This window comes from Zingiber officinale, chromosome 6B (genome assembly GCF_018446385.1).
Source record: "Zingiber officinale cultivar Zhangliang chromosome 6B, Zo_v1.1, whole genome shotgun sequence".
Lineage (NCBI taxonomy): Eukaryota > Viridiplantae > Streptophyta > Magnoliopsida > Zingiberales > Zingiberaceae > Zingiber > Zingiber officinale.
This window is the reverse complement of record NC_055996.1, coordinates 98,823,708-98,836,884: the sequence shown is the minus strand read 5'-3', so window position 1 is coordinate 98,836,884 and position 13,177 is coordinate 98,823,708. Positions and strand designations below refer to the sequence as shown.

The 13,177-nt window shown below is 36.6% G+C and overlaps 1 protein-coding gene across 1 annotated transcript; it reads right to left on the bottom strand.

Moving 5' to 3' along the window:
- Positions 1-1,105: 1,105 nt before the first annotated feature.
- Positions 1,106-8,521, bottom strand: LOC121988415 (protease Do-like 9). The gene is made up of 9 exons (XM_042541842.1): positions 7,743-8,521; positions 6,372-6,571; positions 6,048-6,228; positions 5,017-5,208; positions 3,614-3,846; positions 2,558-2,659; positions 2,152-2,202; positions 1,900-2,004; positions 1,106-1,677 (listed from the first exon to the last, which is right to left on the bottom strand). The coding sequence occupies exons 1-9, from the start codon at positions 8,296-8,298 to the stop codon at positions 1,579-1,581; spliced, it is 1,719 nt and encodes a 572-aa protein (XP_042397776.1). The 5' UTR covers positions 8,299-8,521; the 3' UTR covers positions 1,106-1,578.
- Between the last annotated feature and the right edge of the window lie 4,656 nt (positions 8,522-13,177).

The window sequence follows — 13,177 nt, the reverse complement described above, 5'->3', positions numbered from 1 at the left end:
ATTCACATGTTGGGCACTTTCGATCATACATGTTGGGCCTTCTGGGAGAGAATGCTAAGACGACAGCTTCAATTTTGATGTAATAATTATTTTAAAATAATACAATAGACTTATTGTTAATGTATTTCATAAATAGTTATCAAGAAGTTGTGTATATACATTAATAGATAACTCATCTGATAAATTTTAGTAAAATAAATGTACCCTTATTTAAAAAATCTCAACAAAATATATTTGCATTTTAAAAATTTACTACACTTAAAAAAAAACAGTCTCGTATGGTTAAAATAATATAGTTGATTATTTAGGTTTAACCATGTACTACATTAATAGAATATAATATAACACAATAATCCTTCAAAATAATAAAATACCCAAAGACTATTGAGAGAAAGAAGATTATTTAATTAATTTTTCTTCAAAACAATTAATTTTTTAAAATTATTTTAAAAAATATTATTTGATTTACCAGAACTCAAGCAAGGATCAGAGATAACAAACAACATTTAACAGTCAGGAGGTTTCCCAAAAGTTTTTCCAGAACTATTTATTTGATCAGGATGAAGAACAAAGATATCGATAATACTAACTGAACAAAGAACTCATCCGACCCCACAATTTGTCAGTCTTGAGATTTCTCTTAAACTTTACAACTTCAAAAAACCCACCGGATTGTTTCCACAATGAAGTGTGCAAATGTTAGAAGCAACTAAATGGTAAAATGGCAAAAATTTTGCATTCCAAAGCAGTTTAAAATTCTAAGCAAATGGCTGAAGCAGCAAGATGCGCAGCTGAACTACTGCATATATGTCTCCGAATCAATGCAAAAGACCAAAAGGCGACGAAAGTGACAAATAGTGCAAGAATATGATGCATCTGGACAGCCTCAAGATTGAATCAGATTTTTTTGAAACAAAATGACAAAATTATAGAATACAGAGAAAATATTCCATGGAGCTATTAGTTTGCTCATATGTAAACCAAACGTCTTCGCATTTGTTCCTTCCTTTGATAGACACAATGCAGGATTATCTTGGAATTGGCAAAGGCTTTACATGAATCTATTGGCAAATAGCAGTCAAAAGTATAGTTTGGACAATTGGTATAATACACCCAGAATGAGCCTCATATTTGATTTAGAGAATCACCAATATACATAGTGGTAGGTTGTTTGCAATTTACATTTAGTTGTCAAGACTCAGACACTCTGAGAATAGCTTAACAATGGTAAAAGATATAAAAACACCAGGATTGAGACTTCCCCAGGCCTAAAATCCTATTTCTTCGAATTGATTATGCAAACCAAATAACAAATTTAAGTTCCTCCGTAGCCATCATTAGTGCTGTGGATCTTAACAAATGAGGTGGTTTCTCTCTGCACAAAAGAAGCTAGAACTCCTTGATGAAGGATAAAAATACGATTGGGAAACAAGCTAGACAATGGATTCCTAAGTATAACTATATAGGAGAGGACTGCTGTTCTGACTCAAGAAATAAGTTGCCTGTTCTTTGGCATCCAACCAATTGACTAGTTAACTTGGACAAAAAAATGCTGGGAAAGGGTTTCTGACACCACATTCATGACTTCAAATCATCAGACATTGCAGAAGATATACAGTGCATTGTAAGGATATCCAGTGTGGCTGCCTTTGCATTACTAGTCTGGAGGACTGCAATCTGTCAACATATATAACAGAACTTCTTTAGCTGCTAACATTAACCAATCAAAATTAATTTCAAGGTTTCCAGGGTAGGTTATGGACCACGGAAAAGAAATGTAGGGAATCAAGATTAAGAAGTGAAAGCACACATAAACTAATATATTAATCCAAGCTGACACCATAGTAGCAATAAGAATTAAGAAGTTTAGAATCCAATTGGTGCTTACGAGTGACATACCTGCTGATATTCCAACTCAAATTTCAAAAACTCCTCATTACAGGTCTCTACCATGTTTGCCAAGCTTTTAAGATTTTTGACAGGTTTACCATTGAAAGCCATTACCTAAAAGACATTGAAAATAGCACAGTCACTATGAAATCAGTCTTATCTTTTAAAAAAATGGTAATTTTGTCAAAAGTGCACCATAGACTGCCATCATAGTCAATTAAATGCAATGACAGAATAAAATATACAGGAACTTCATTTCACCTGAGTGTTGGCAATGCCTTCGTAACCAATATTAATATCAGCCACAAGCACCTGAAATAAAAGGCTAATTAATCAGAAGCTTTCTTGCATTGAGTTGTAAAACAAAATTATAGAAATTATGCGCTTCCTATGTAGAGCCAAAAACCAAATATAATGTATGTGTGTGTGCACATAATAACCTGTAGCTTTGCAAGACTATAGGGTTCATGAACTCTATGGGTATTTTGTTGATATTGAACTACTAGCAGAGTAAAGTGAGTTTAATTTTTTTTTAAAAAAAAACCTGAGGTTGTTTTCAGATTATTAAACTCCTGACATTTTGCAAAATAAGTAACATATATAGTGCAATATAACATTCCCCAAAACCAAAAAGATAATAAAACAATTTCATGGAATAAACAAAAACCTGGGAGATAACCACCAGCTCTTCGTCATGGGATTGTGCCATTGCATGTAAATGTTTCTCCAACAACTTCACTGGTGCATCATACTCGTAGTCCTTCCCATACTGAAGAATAAGAATAAATTTAGAAAACATAGACAGAGCCAACTATCTTATATGAAACATACCAGCCAACAGACACAAATGAAACTTTTTCCATAGTGGGTGGCATAATCTGTTAGGTAATATCATAGAAAAGTTCAACAATTATTACATCCTGGATGATATATCAACGAAAGCATGATATTTGCTCAGATCATTCTTCTCCCTATGTTTGATACTGAAAAATCTAAAACACTCAAGGGACAGAAGTATAGATTTTCATGCAAGCATATACCTTTCATTCCCCATATTATTTAATTAATGGTTTACAAAATCCTTCTCTATTAGTCCAACACTTGCATGTGAACCATGCCTTACTGATGAGTCCATAAACCTATCATGGCCCCCAAAGTGGGAGGTCCTGAGGTGTTTGGTTAAAGAGTATGGACAGATCTTTCAAGCATATTCCATAGTTACCTAATTTTAGTATGAGTATTAAAACGTGGCAAGGAATCAGAAGCCAATTAGAAGACAGTTGCTAAGGAGCAAAAAGTGAAGTGCAAAATGTAAATGCAATACTAACTTGCAAGTAAATAATAGCAGACTCTAACCTACTGATCAAAGAAAATATCAAGACGACAAAAGTTTAGAGATTCCATATCCAAGAAAAAAATCCAGGCTAATTACTTCAGGGTTCAGGAATAGCTGTCATATATGATAACCTACAGTCCACTCAGAACAGTGCAGACAATACAAAAGGAACTGGTAAAGAACTTACTGCTCAGAATAAAAGCAGTCTTGTTGATGCCTAAAATATTTACCGTTACATAATTCTTGTCCATGCAATTTGTAACTATGTGATTGAAGATGACAGGGCTATATAAAAGAAATGAGATGTAAAAAAGAACAAATCGTATTTAGTCAAAGAATGCTACATAAAGAAAGTTGTTCGTATATAAGAGTCTATTTTCAGTGCACCTCAGAGCGAAGATATGGAACAGATATGGCTGTAAACACGAAACCAGCAATTATATAATAAGATGGAGGCTTCCCATTGATGTGAGCTGGAACAAGTCTCTTGTGTGCTGCAAGTTTTATGTTGAACTCAAAAACTTTAGATTCTCGTAGAACTTTTATCACAGCATTCTCCCCAGTGAACTTCTGAGAAACCAGATAACTGAATCCAATTCGTTCACCATGCCTAAAAGGAACTACAATCACCGTGAAGACAATAAGTAACCATGCAATACGAATTTAACAGTTTTTTTTCCCAAAAAAAGGGGGGAAATTGTTAGCATCCTTGATGTATTTATCATCCAAACTTTTAACAATCATCAAAATTTCAAAGAATCACATTATGTTCATACAATGAAGTAAGGGTTGTGCAAAGCAAAACCCAAAACCAAGGTACCTTGAAACAAACATGCAACCTCAGAATTTTTGCCTGCTCCACGCAGAGGTTCTTCTTGGTATCATAGAATATGTTTAAACTTCTATTCATTGTTCCTCTAAGAAAAAAATTTTAAAGGATAGTATCTTTCCATGATCACTCAAATATTTCCAGACAGAAAAATAATCAAATCCAGATTTCTGTAGGTCCTTGAAAAAAAGAATAGAACTATGACAAGCTAAGTTCCTTTAACTACCCTACTTCTCTTCATTGACTTTAGAAATAAATTATTTGACAATATAAATTTTCAATAGAGAATAAGCTACACTTTGCATAATTACTGAAGTGGTAGTCATTGGAATTAAACAGATACTTATAAAGGATGTAAACGATTAACTTGGTTGGTGCGCATTGCAGCAACTTGCACCACATTGATGTCATCCCTGCCAACTAAGTTCAATATTTTTCAGGGTTTGGACGGTGTCAACTAGAACTAAAGACTACTCATTCAGTTTAATGTCTATTTAATTAGAAATATGATCAATAGAAGGAACCTATGATGCTCAACTCCAATCTCACAGTTTTACTATAAATTAACAGCTGACAAAGGAATAGCCAAAGCTTCACCATCAGTTGTTTAACTTTTACTAGTAAAAAAGCAAAGCTTGATAGCCTAGACCCCTCTATAAAATCCCATTAGTGATGCTATGTTAGCTACATGGTACCAAACCATGCAAAGATGTGATAAAACGCTCATGCTTATTCAGATATTTTTCCCTTTAGAAATGTGGATTAAATAAACCAAACTAAAGAGTTAGAATTGATTCTTCAGCCTTAAGCTACACATGATTGGTTCAAACTGAGAATCAACCAAGGGTCATCTATATGAATATTGCATAGATTGTTATGTGTAAAATCTTATAAACTGATAATTAACAATTAAAAAAGCAACAAATGCACAAGAAATTATCATAGCCATCAGTTGTCTTACTAGTTCCATCATTAGCAATGTTGACTCCATCAAAGCTCAAGATAATGTCAGATGACTTCAGGAACTGAACTTCAGGTGCAGTCGGTTCTATTCTTCTAACACGCACACCTTTTTGATCAGAGGTCATTCCCATTGCCTTCCGTAGATCCGGATTTTCCATTTTCTGCCACTCAACCCCAAATATAGGAAATCCTGTAAGAGTGAATTCAAAATAAATAATAAAACAAAAAAGAACATTTATGATGAGATATTCCAAGCAAAAAAAAAACACAAGTAGGTTTTGTTACACTGAAATTTACTATTATTGAGTGATAAATAAACATATAGAATAAGAAAGATTTAATCCAGTCAGCATTACCATTCATATCAATTTTGTAGCATCATATGTGACAATATAATAGATGACACTTGAAGGAGGAGCTGAAAGCAAATCATGGTGGATTACAGATATTTTCATGAACAAACGACTTGTGAAGTTAAGAGGTACAAATAGTTGAAATTTGAGCCACAAAAATGTCATGCAGAACCAATTTGACAGGTTGGATCTTGCAATGTCAAAATCCAGAACAGGAAAAAATATGCAAACCAGAGTTTTGTAGTATGGTTAGATTTTCGAAGAAAGTATCATAAATAAGTAATGTGTCAACTGTCTTCACTTGATTGAAAGATTCCTTTATAAAAATTCCAAATTTCTTTAGAATACCTTGGTTTTTGTATGAACAAGTCGCAAATTGGGACATAATTGATTCATTAGATTCTACCATTTCAGAAACCTTAAGCAGATAAAGATGACCAGTGACGGTTGGAATTTTGTGGCACATGATAATGGAAATCATCATCAATTCTCGGGCAGTGAGATTCTAGAAGAAACTTCTTTACTAAAACGATCTAACTTAATTTTCAATGATAAACTATACATAGACAACAAAAGGCCTCAGAGTAGGAACAGTGTGCAACTAATTAAGAGGAAAGGCTGATTAAAATCACCAAAAAAGCAAGAGAAGAAATAGTTATGTATATCTCTCAAATACCTGTATATTCCCCTGACTTCTCAAAATCCTGAATGAAATGCATGATGACAGGAGTTGGAATGACATAGCCAATATTCTCAGCATCTTCATGTTTAAGAGATTGAAATGCGATACCAACACATTTTCCTTCGTCGCTAAAAGCAGGGCCTCCAGAATTGCCTGAGTTTATAGCAGCATCTATCTGGCAATGACAACATGAAGCAATTGAAGTAAAGAAGCGCATTTTTATTCCCAATAAATGGGCATGTTTCTGAACTGATATGGCACAACTGGAACTGACTGCACAAACAAAAATCTGCAAGATGGGATACTTTCAATTTAAACCTGTAGGCCCAAGAGTTCTGTGGAGCCATGGACATAGGGAAGTATCTCAATACGAGAGACAACACCACTTGTAACAGAGATTGTATCCCCTCCAATTGGATATCCAACTACAGTTACAGCATCTTGAAGCGCAGGCAATGAACCAAATTCAACAGGAGAAACACCCTCCCAGAACTCATCATTTTCAACCGTTAGCATGGCTGCGACCAGAAATTTAAGATTTTAAATGTACTAATTCAAAAAGTCACATGGACTCAATATTAACCATCAATGACATGCACATCCAGTCAATTTGGAAGAAATCACTTAGATGTCTAATCAGGTAACAATCAGCAGTTGGGTACATAATAAGGAAAATAAGCATACAAGCAGTTTGGTTATCAAAATGTGTGCCATGTAAGTTGACTATGTTCATACAAATTCAAAGAGCAACAAAATAAGAATATACTAAAACTAAAGTCCAATTTCTTTCTGTTATTTGAACCAAAGTGTATATATCAACCCACAGTTTTTCTATCAATCCCCAATTAAAACAATTGCATTAATGCCTTAGCTTATAACGGGTCAACCAATTCTTCCAGTCAACTGCATAGATTGTATCTCTCTTCTCATATGGGGAGAAAACACACGACGTATCTCAAGCAGTTTATTATCATTATCCAAATTGATTATCCATTAAAGGGAAATTTGTTAGATCACACACACACAAACAAACAAACAAACAAACAAACAAAATGAAGAAGGTAAAGAAAAAGAAGAATAGAAGTGGACTGTTCTAAGACCGCTCAACTCTTCAACTCACATCGAATACGTTTAAGGTTTCAATGGATATATTTTTTTGGTTCAATACTTTTGATGTTGGATTGAGGAAGGGAACAAACTCATATACTCTCCATTCGGTCCTTATATTTTTATTTATTTATGAAATACTCAATGAATATATCAAAAACAATTGCTCTTTATGGATGTTAGGATGTACCTGACATGGTTCAAAATCAGCAATCTAAATAGTGGTTCGTGAAGCTAAAACAAAGCACTACATAGACCAAAAAATTCTAACCATTAGTTCTATTCTGCCAATCAAATTTACAGCACTAGCCAGAAAACTAAATATAACGTATAAACATCGTGAATATCATCATACTCAAAAGTATAAGATACAAATCTCAGCTAATATGAAGAATTGAATATATTTTTCGGTATAGAATGCAAACTTGAAAGTGTTAAACGGAGGAATAGATTTAGTTCAACAACAGTAGCGTCTTAATCCCTAAGCAAGAATAAGAATGATGCCATAAGAACAATCAGACTAATATCCACTGCATCGATAAAAGCAGTTAATGACTAAAGCGACAGAACAGTGGTCCATACCTATATCGCACTCGGTTCCAATGGCTAGGACCGTGGCGACATACTTGGTATCCGAACCACGCTTCTTAAGTTTGACCTGGGTGTAGTGCTCCACCGAGTGGGCGTTAGTAAGCACCCTCCTTCCGGAGATGACAAACCCGCTGCTGCTCGAGCTGTATTGCCGCTTCCGTTGCCAGGGCAACGAAAAGTTGGGCTCCGTGTGCACGCAGAACACCTTGACCACGGCGTCCATGGACGGCACCACGCGCACCACTTGACCCCACCTGGGGGGTGGAATTTGCGGGTCAACCGCCACAACGAGGTCGAGACCGGACTCGCTATCTACCTTGGGAGAAGCACTGGGTGGGGAGGCCTCGGCGCCGGAAGGATCCTGAAGGTGGATGGGGTTCTTCCTGCTGCCTCTGGTGGAAGGAGGCAGCGGCGCTGGAGACGGGGAAGACTCTGAAGGCGATGGCGACGGCGACGGAGACGCGAGGTCCATCGTGCCGGCGGCCGCGGGCTTCAGCATCCGGCCACGCTTACTCTTGAGGCCGCCCTTCCCCTTTGATGGCTCCATGGATCGCGCTAGACGACCAGTGATCAGAACCCTAATCGGAGGGGGAAGATGGATTGGGAAAGGAGGCGAAACAAAAACGCAGGAGGAAGCAACGAAGATGGTGCCAGGAGGGAAACAACGAAGAAGGTAGCTGTACCTTTTCAGTCTTTTTTTTTAATTATTTTTAATTTTTTTCCCCCATGTTCTTACTGGACAAGAAATTAGGGAAATAATAAATATAATATTAATATTGACATAAACACTGATTTTATTTTGCTAAATTAAAAAAAATAATAGAGAAGTTTTCACTTTGGCTCTTTAATTTAGTAACTTACATTTGACAAATTACCTAACGACGTATGTAAAAGTTTAAAATATCTAAATCACGTATTCGAATTTTAAACGGCAATTTACCAAAAGACGTATTAGGTTTAATGTATTTATCAAAAGACGTATCATCGTTTGGTATTTACCAAAAGGCGCAGTTTACCAAAATATATTCCCAGATTACCCCTCTGGCTAACCTGGCAACCGCCTTTTTCAAACACATTTTTCCAAGCATCCAAGTCGAAAATAGAATTGAAAAATAATTTGTGGTTCGGATACACGTCTTGTCACCGTCTCTCTCCCTCCATCCCTCTACGTGGTGTTATAAACTTGAAAGAAATATGAACCCTGCGCTTGCCATTACTGCTCGTGCTGGTTAGCGGGATTACAATAGACCAGTTAGGTTTATGGCATAATGGCGTAAGAGTTGCTAGAGGAGACCAAGGACAAATTAAGTTAAGAACGTCAGCCGAGAAGGACAAACTTCTTGCAAGAGGGAAATTAGTAGAAGCACACATTTAAAGATTTAGATATGTATGTATTGATTTTTTTACTGTAAATTAAGGTATTTATGGTAAATAAAAATGACAGTATTGGTGGGAAGGGTAGCGGCAAAAAGTGTTGTTATGGTTTATTTTGGTTGTGTGGGCAATAATATTCAACAACACCTGAATTATGATGTAATAGAAGACTTAATCGATTTAAGTCATGTTAGTTTCTGACGTTGATAGTTAAGTTAGGCTAAAAATTATTTATTTTTGGTTTAGGGTTTAGTCAGTGGTGGTCCTAGTTTACAAGAAGTATATGCTTCAAAAGGGGTCTGATATCTATGAAGTGTTATGTGGTTAAAACTTTACTTTTACATCAGACCCTTCTTACTTTGAGCAAAATTACAATTTAACTACATCAGTAGATTATGTAGTTGCAAATTTACTAAAATAGTTTGTAATTTATTTATCAGGGATGATCATATAACTGAAGAAATTCTCTCTGAGATATGGAATACTCTTGATGCAAATTCTAGCATTGGACATGCAGCTAATGTAAGAGAAGTATCCAGAACAAATATTCCATCATCTTCGCAGTATAGTTGTGTGTCTAACACAAATAGAAATACAAACAATAATTTCACATTTGATCTAAATGAAGAAGCTAGTATTCAAGAAGATGAGGTTCTGAACCCGTGTGCAACACTTGTTGATTACTATGAGCCTACTTGGAGTGAGGAGGAAGGGTATTATAACCGAAATGGAGATGAAATGCAATGCAATACAGATGTACAAGAATTCTTTGCTGATGATATGCAGATTGAACAATATGAAATATCTCAAGAACAGTACAGTGACTTAGAGGAGGAGTTCTCAATAGCTGATGATCCATATATTCTAAATTCTCGATTGCTCCAAAGGCCAATTGAAGAGGCAACAGATCAGCATGAATTTTTTGTAGGACAGATATTTCCGTCTCGACAAGAGTTCAAGAATGAACTTGTGAAGCATGCCATTGTTAAACATATGAGATATAACCCAGTTGACACTCGGAAAAATAAAGTAAAAGTTGTCTTCTTCAATCAACCGTATAAGTGGAGAGTAGTTGTCCGGGGGGATGTAGAGTTCATTGTTACGAAATATATAAAGGAACACCAATGTGGCACCATTAGGGAAAGTGTTGATCATCAAGCAAGCTCTTCATCCTTTATAGCTTCTTTTGTTGAAGAGCAATTTCTTGCTAATGAACAATACAAGCCAAGTATGATTATAGCAGATATAAAAGCCAGGTTTGGAGTGACCATATCCTACAGAAAAGCATACATAGCTCGAGAGAAAGCGATGAAGAAGGTTGTTGGAGATTATGACCAAGCATATAGAGATCTTCCACTATATCTGCGTGAGTTAAGAGTCAGGGATCCTGAAACCTATGTGGCACTACACAGGAATGGGGTTAATCAGTTCCAACGCTGTTTTTGGGGTTTTGGAGCTTGTAGAAGAGTATTCAGGTCTTATTTTCGTAAATTAATTGGAATTGATGCCACACACCTAAGAGGCAAATATCCGGGTGTGTTGTTGATGGCTACATCAATAGATGCTAATGACAATGTCCTCCCAGTAGCCTTTGAAATCGCTGAAGTTGAATGTGGGTTCGCATGGGAGTGATTTCTGGATCATACGAAGAGATTCTTTAATGTTGATCCAAAGTCAATGAGTATAGTATCAGATAGACATCGTGGCATTATAGCAGCAGTTAGGATAGTCTACCCTACTGCCCATCATGCTTTTTGTTGTCACCACATGTCTTGCAATATGGTAACAGATACTAGCAGTAGGTCAGGTTTAGGGTTGTTTTGGGCAGCAGCTCGAGCAAACACAACACTACAATATGATCTCATAATGCAGTCCATGCTTGAAAAACATCCAGATGCTCATAAGTGACTTCAGAACATTGACCCTAAAAGACGAGTTAATGCACACTTTAGTGGCAGAAGGTACACAATGCTAACCACCAATTGTGTAGAGAGTTTAAATGCTTTGTTCAAGGAGACACGTGAACTTCCGATAAACAGGTTAATTGATAATACCAGAAGAAATGTAGCTCAATGGTTCTTTAACCGTAAGGAGGAAGCGTCGAAATGGTATGTTGCGTTGACACCTCATGCTACCAAAGAAATGGAATCAAGGAGGAAGAAAGCTAGACGATATAAAGTCCACCCCTACTCTCAATCCGAAATGGAAGTAGAGACATGGGGTGCTTCATACATCGTTGATTTGGAGATAAAATATTGTAACTGTGGGGAGTTTCAAATTTCAGAATTGCCTTGCTCACATGCAATTGTCGTCATAATTCACCGGAACATGGATACACTCCCATATTGTGAGCATTATTTTCATTCACAGAATTGGAAAACGACATACATGGATCGTATTTACCCCTGTCGAAGCAAGGAATTTTGGCCTAGGGGAGTCAACAACATTATAGCGCTATGTCCCCGTAGCCTTGTGCAGCATAGTAGGCGAAAGAAGACAAGGATCGAGTAGAAACATAATGGGAAGGTAAAAATCAAATGTAGCAGGTGCAAACAACTGGGTCATAATCGGAGGACATGTAGAATGCCGCCAGCCCCTGGTTTTTGACTGAATTGTAAATTGGAGGAGTTTCTCCCTGCGTTTAAGATATAGAATGCCCACTAATTAAATGAGTTACTGACAACTCACTTAATTAATATCTAGCTCCAAGAGTAGTACCACTCAACCTTATCGTCATGTCGGACTAAGTCCACCTGCAGAGTTTACATGACAATCCCTATGAGCTCCTCTTGGGAACATCATCAACTTAGATTACTATGACACAATTTCCTTCTATAATCAACAATACACACTATAAATAATATCATTTCCTAACTTATCGGGCCTATTGATTTATCGAACTAAATCGCACCCTTTGATAAGTCAAAAAAATAAATATTAGATATATATGCTTGTTATTATATCAGGATTAAGAGCACATACTTCCATAATAACAAAGGTCTTGTTCTTTTATATATTCAGTATAAAAAGAACTTATCTTAAATGGTCTTAGCTTAATACACTCTGAGTGTACTAGTGTAATTTTATAGTTAAGATAAACTAATACCAAATTACACTACAACTATTCCAATAGTTTATTCCTTTCTATCTTAGTCGTGAGCTATTGTTTATAATTTATAAAGAATTGATAACATGATTTTCTGTGTGTGACACTACACACCATGTTATCTACAATATAAATTAATTGAACAACTACACTTGGCACATAAATGTAGACATTTGACCAATGTGATTCTTTATTTCAAAAATAAATATTTACAAAAAGCTAGGCTTTTAGTATACACTCTAACAATTAATCCAAGGCAAGTAAATGCATCTCCTTCTTTAAAGGCAGAGAAGCCTCTTACACTCGTTGGAAGCTCAGAAAGTAGCTAGGAAATGAATATAGCAATTGTTACCTATTTCTTAAGTCCAGGGGTATTTTTATAGTCCCTGTAAAATCTTATCCGTGGTTGGAAGGCGTCTCCAGTGAGGCGCGGTGGATAAAAATTTATCCACTGTCAACGGTAAAATCTTCTTGGTCGAAGGCGCCTTCCATGGGCTGGAAGGCGCCTTCTATGGCTAGTTGAAGGCGCCTTCAACCCAACTGAAGGTGCCTTCTGCCTAAAGGTCGTCGAGGCGCCTTCAACTCCTGTTGAAGGTGCCTCCAGCAGCTTCATAGCTCAATTTTAGCTCTTCCGCTGCTCTGATCGCCTGGGTGATTTTGGCCAACCGAAATAGGGTTCACTCGAACTCAATTTCTTGCCTTCTCCTCGAGCAGGCTTCCACTCCGACTTCTCGTCCCTCAAACGTCGCACAGGCCCTTCTTGTTCACCGGTGTACTCTTCCACAGCACCTTGTCCATCGGATGCACCAAGCCCGTCGGCTCCCTTCCCGTGGCATCCCTCTCGCTAGCTGCGTCTTCCGCTTGACTTCTTGTGTTCCTAAGCTCCTATACACTTAGACACAAGGCTTAAATACTAACATGACCTAACATGACTTGGTTGATCAGA

Bases quoted from the DNA above. Each gene is read 5' to 3' on its own strand.
- LOC121988415 (XM_042541842.1), bottom strand. From the start codon at position 8,298: ATGGAGCCATCAAAGGGGAAGGGCGGCCTCAAGAGTAAGCGTGGCCGG. The intron at 2,203-2,557 runs GTTTTTGTTTAT...CTTTTATTTCAG, and splicing joins AGCTGGTGGTTATCTCCCAG to GTGCTTGTGGCTGATATTAA. The intron at 1,678-1,899 runs GTATGTCACTCG...ATATGTTGACAG, and splicing joins TTGAGTTGGAATATCAGCAG to ATTGCAGTCCTCCAGACTAG.